Source organism: Babylonia areolata, chromosome 8 (genome assembly GCF_041734735.1).
Source record: "Babylonia areolata isolate BAREFJ2019XMU chromosome 8, ASM4173473v1, whole genome shotgun sequence".
In the NCBI taxonomy this organism is placed as follows: domain Eukaryota; kingdom Metazoa; phylum Mollusca; class Gastropoda; order Neogastropoda; family Buccinidae; genus Babylonia; species Babylonia areolata.
Window position 1 is genome coordinate 30,400,162 of NC_134883.1, and position 5,000 is coordinate 30,405,161.

A 5,000-nucleotide genomic window follows, 5' to 3' on the forward strand; every position below is an offset into this window, starting at 1 on the left:
AAACCCACCATCAGCACTTCATCTGACCACTGTCTTCTGCGTTGACTAAATGGAGTGCTGCGATTCCCATGTCCAGTCGTTTTGTTGGGGGGTGGGGAGGGGTTGCTTTTTTTCTTCGTCTTTTTCTTTCTCTCTCTTTTTTTTTGTCAATCAAGTTTCTTTTCTACGATGAGGAGGAGCTTTACGTTTAAACAGCCGCGTGTTACCGCCCGCCATTTAAACAGCCCTACCCCCCAAAAAACGGAGCATGGCTGCCTACATGGCGGGGTAAAAAAAAAAAAAAAAAAAAAAAAAAAAAAAGTCATACACGTAAACGCCCACTCGTGTACATGCGAGTGAACGTGGGAGTTGCAGCCCACGAACGAAGAAGAAAAAGAAGAAGAGGAAGAGGAAGAAAAAGAAGACAGCTGTATCCCTCCCCCCCTACCCCGCCCACCCCCAGGGGGTCGGGGGTTGTCGGGTGTCTCACTGCACTGTTGTTCAGTTGCCATACCTGTGCAGTTGGGAGGATCGAAGTTACCGGAGCAGAACGTGCACTGGCCCTGGCGGTCACAGTTCCGACACCCGGGGGTGTTGTCCTCACAGGAGTGCTGACACGTGTCTCCGTACAGACCACTCCTGCAGCCTATGGACATGATGATTCTGATAATACAAACGGTTTACAAGAGAGGCAAGGCCTTCAAGACTCACTTGTGATAAATTAAGTCCCCTAGCATAAATTACAGAGTAATTTCCCTTTTTTTACTATCTGCACCAAAACGTTTGCAAAATAAATAAAAATTCCATGCTTAGCAAAAGAAGTTCCTGTTTGAACAAAAAAATGATAATAATGACTCCTCTTGTTGTGTCAGAATAAGAGGTCAAAGTGCCAAGTTTAGAGAATACAAAAAATATAAATATAAAAGTAAATGCAGTTTGCATATAATTAGGCTTTTTAAAAAATTTTTGTGCCCATCCCAGAGGTGCAATATTGTTTTAAACAAGATGACTGGAAAGAACTGAATTTTTCCTTCTTTTTTTTTCTTTTTTTTTTTGTTGTTGCCAAATTTGGTGTCAACTGACAAAGCATTTGCAGAGAAAATGTCAATGCTTGGCAGATGTGGTGTAGCGTATATGGTTTTGTCCGAACGCAGTGACGCCTCCTTGAGCTACTGAAACTGGAACTGAAACTGTCAATGTTAAAGTTTACCCCCCCCCCCCACACACACACACACACACACAGACAACCGGATTAAAACATAGACTCTGTTTACACAAGTGAGTCAAAAATGATGATAGTGATCAGTATCAATATCGGTAGCTCAAGGAGGCGGCGTCACTGCGTTCGAACAAATCCATACACGCTACACCACATCTGCTAAGCAGATGCCTGACCAGCAGCGTAACCCAACGCGCTTAGGCTTTGAGAAAAAAAAAGACATAAAGAGAGAAGTAAATGAATATTACAAATAATAATAATCATAATGATAATAATGAAAATAATAATAGGAAACAAAAATGAAAAAGAAATAAAATGAAACGATAACAATAATGATAAAGATGAAAAAAAGATATATAGATAAATGAATAAATAAACAAATGAATAGAAAAATACTTTCTTTCTTTTTTTAAAAGGAAGAAAAAAACTTTGTCTTGGACAAAGTTCATGTAGAAAAGTCGTACACTTAAGTCGACAAATGTTGCCCATCAGTAGAAAGACAGGCAGACAAAGAACTGTGCATGAATGGGTGTGAAAGGGAAAAAAAATGAAAGAATACTTTTTTTTTTTTAAAGTGATGTGGTGTCCTAGTGGTGCAGTGGTAACACCTCCAGGCCGCCTTGGAACCGAGAGAAGATTCTAAGCGCACGTGATATTAGAATCCCACACAAGGGGGTTAGAGAGACAAGACCAACCAGCCTTTTGATCCAAGCAGTCATGAAAGTAAACCATTGCCATTAAAACGAGCATTCATTAAAAGCAAGCAAGCAAGCAAGCAAGCAGTCATGGAATTTAAATAATTTGAAAACAAAAATCGTTCAAATAAACAACTCATTCAAGCAAGAAAATAAAATAGAATAAAATAAAATCAAACCGACATTAAAGTTTAAGATAATTGATCATAAAGGTAAACGGATGGTCTTTAAAGTAAATGAACAATCATTCAAGTAAACATTCACTAAAGCCATCAAACAATCAACAATGTATATCTAAACTATTAAAACAACAACAACAAACTTTTAAGTAGGTAAAGTAGACGATTGTGGATTCGTTGGACCTAAAAGACAATCATTAAACTAGAATGGAAGCCACGGTTTCAAACAATCAAAACATATAATTGTTTAGATTAAAGAACTCTCTCTCTCTCTCTCTCTCTCTCTGTCTCTCTCTGTATGTGTGTGTGTGTGAGCGGGCACGCGCGTGTGTTTGTGTGCATGTGCTTTTGTGTGTGTGTGTATGTGCGTGTGTGCGTGCGTGCGTGTGTGTGTGAGCGCGGGCGCGCACTCGTGTGTGCTTGTGTGTGTGTGTGTGCGTGCGTGCGTGTGTGCGGGCGCGCGCGCGCGTGTGTGCTTGTATATTTGTGTGTATGCATCCCTGTGTGTGTATGTGTGTTTGTGTGTGCGTGAGTGCGTGTGTGTGTGTGTGTGTGTGTGTGTGTGTGTGTGTGTGTGGAGAGAGAGAGAGAGAGGAGGAGGAATTTTGTCTGAGGTCCTGTCAAGTATTCTGGTGAATGTAGACATTTTTGTCAGAGTCATCGTTTACAGGTTAGGAGAGGAAGGACGAGGTTTGAATGGCGAGCTGGTGGGACCAGGGTAGATGGATCGTGGAACCAGAGATGATCTTTTGACATGGATGGACATACAATTAACGAAAATTGCTTAATATACTTCGTAAAAAAGAAGTCGTCGATTTAACGAGAGACGTGACTGTTAAGCGTGCGTGGGTGTGTGTGTGTGTGTGTGTGTGTGTGTGTGTGTGTGTGTGTTATTCTTATTATCATCATTTTTTTTTTTTATCAATAGTTGTAATAGTAGTAGTATCATCATCATCATCGTCGATCGTAGTCGTTGCTATTATCATTGTTAGTACCATCGTCGTTGTTGTTAGAGCGTGTTTGTATGTCTGTATCATCATCATCATCATCATCATCATCATCATCATCTCCAAGCTGAGAAGCATGTACGTACGGATGCACGTTCCATTGTTCATATAGCAACCACTCCAGTCGCAATTTCGGTCGCATCGCAAGTCGCAGTTTATGCCGTGGTAACCCCCATTGCACGCTGAAAACGAACACACAAACAACACTGTTCAATCAGATTGAACACTGCACCCTGTTCAACACACACACACACACACACACACACCCGAAAAAGCAGAGAAAAGCAATGTTTAAACTGATTAAAACTGGATCTTGTTTAAAAAACAAACAAAATGTTCAAACAGACTAAAACTGCATCTTGTTCGAAGAAACAAAAATCAAAGGAAATGAAAACTGCACCGTTTGAAAAAAAACGAAAAGAAAAGAAAGAATGTTCAAACACATGGAAAACTGCACCTTCTTTGCGAAACAAAGAATTGCAATGGCCAAACAGGTTGAAACTAACTCATAAAACTGTCCTTGGAGGCTCTGAAGCAAAGGGACCCACACACCCAATTCTTCCATTGTCTTTTCAAAGCAGCACAATGTTACAAAAAAAAAAAAAAAATCATAACTCTCTCCATACGAACGGCGAAAGAGACGACGTTAACAGCGTTTCAGCCCAATTACCATCATCAAAATATTGCAAGCGGAAGGCTCTTATACTGAAGAGGTGAATGTTGACAAAGAATACCACAATTCTGACGACGGAAACTAAAGGTTGGGTCATTCAGACACCCACTGGACATCCGAGGGGTCTGTGTAGAGGAGAAGAGAGGACTGGCCGTACTGAGTGAGATAACCCCTTCAGTGCCGTGGGGAAAAACAGTATAAAGTGATGTTTCAAGCCATAAAACAATGTCCAAAACAATCAGCCGAGAACAGTGAAAATGGTCTGGAGATATAGTACTCTAGATAAACTGTCATTTCTCTTCTCCTGATGATGTCATCAGTGACTTTTGCTATGCACGTTACGTGATACATGCCCGGTACTCAAGGGGTTGATCCAGATATCTACTGTCATTCAAAATCACGCCCTATAAGAGAGCGGACTAGAAACCCCCACCCAACCCAGCACTAACACCCAGACAACACAGACACAGACTAAAATAATTCAACGTTCACATACATTTTATTCAATCACTCACAAACTTGATTAATAAAACAATAACCATAATCCCAGCCACAGTACAGTTACACTCAAATAATGAGCAATTGGATGAATAAATAAACACAAAAAACCCCACAAAACTTGAAAACACGACCGGCCAGCAAAAAAACCGGTCTGAAGAATGCTGTCAGTGAACTTAGGACTTTTGATGAATAAATAAACTGAAGCACTGCACAACACAAGAGGAAAACGACGACTTGGACGGTGAAGACTGAAAACAGATGAAGACGACGAAAGCAGTGCACAAACGACGACAGTGACGAGAAGGGTACAAGAAGCAGCAGATGGAGCAACAACGCTGCCCGGCCAACACAGGCTGAAGAGGAAAAGCACAGGAAGTGGGACGCTGCAAACTGCCAGCCGGGAACAACTACCCTGACGCTGGAATTAAACAGACGACACATGTCCAGCAGGGCACCCCTACCCTCTGAGCTGGAGCACACGAAACACAGAAAACATCCCCACGTGAGGGTGTCAACTGGGCAAAAAACCAAAACAAACTCAAATAGGCACGACCTTCCTCCAAGAAGGCCGCGGGCGCAAAGCCAAGAGAAGTGTCACTGACAGAACAGAAGGGCTTGAACCTCTGTTCAGCAGTGACAGAAACGCAACACATGACTCCACGATTGCACGAAATAAACGTAAAACTGGGCACTACACACAAAAACAAGAGAGGCAAGGCCTTCAAGACTCACTTGTGATATACTTAA

General features: G+C 41.6%; 1 protein-coding gene across 2 annotated transcripts in view; it reads right to left on the reverse strand.

Annotated features, from left to right (window-relative positions):
• The window catches only part of LOC143284728 (uncharacterized), a 47,416-nt gene that overhangs the window by 23,987 nt on the left and 18,429 nt on the right, over positions 1 to 5,000 (reverse strand). For both annotated transcript variants that reach the window (XM_076591675.1, XM_076591674.1), the window contains exons 5-6: positions 3,166 to 3,261; positions 494 to 625 (exon numbers count right to left, since the gene is read on the reverse strand). In XM_076591675.1, the coding sequence (XP_076447790.1) occupies positions 494 to 625; positions 3,166 to 3,261 (228 nt within the window). The remainder of the gene's footprint in view (positions 1 to 493; positions 626 to 3,165; positions 3,262 to 5,000) is intronic.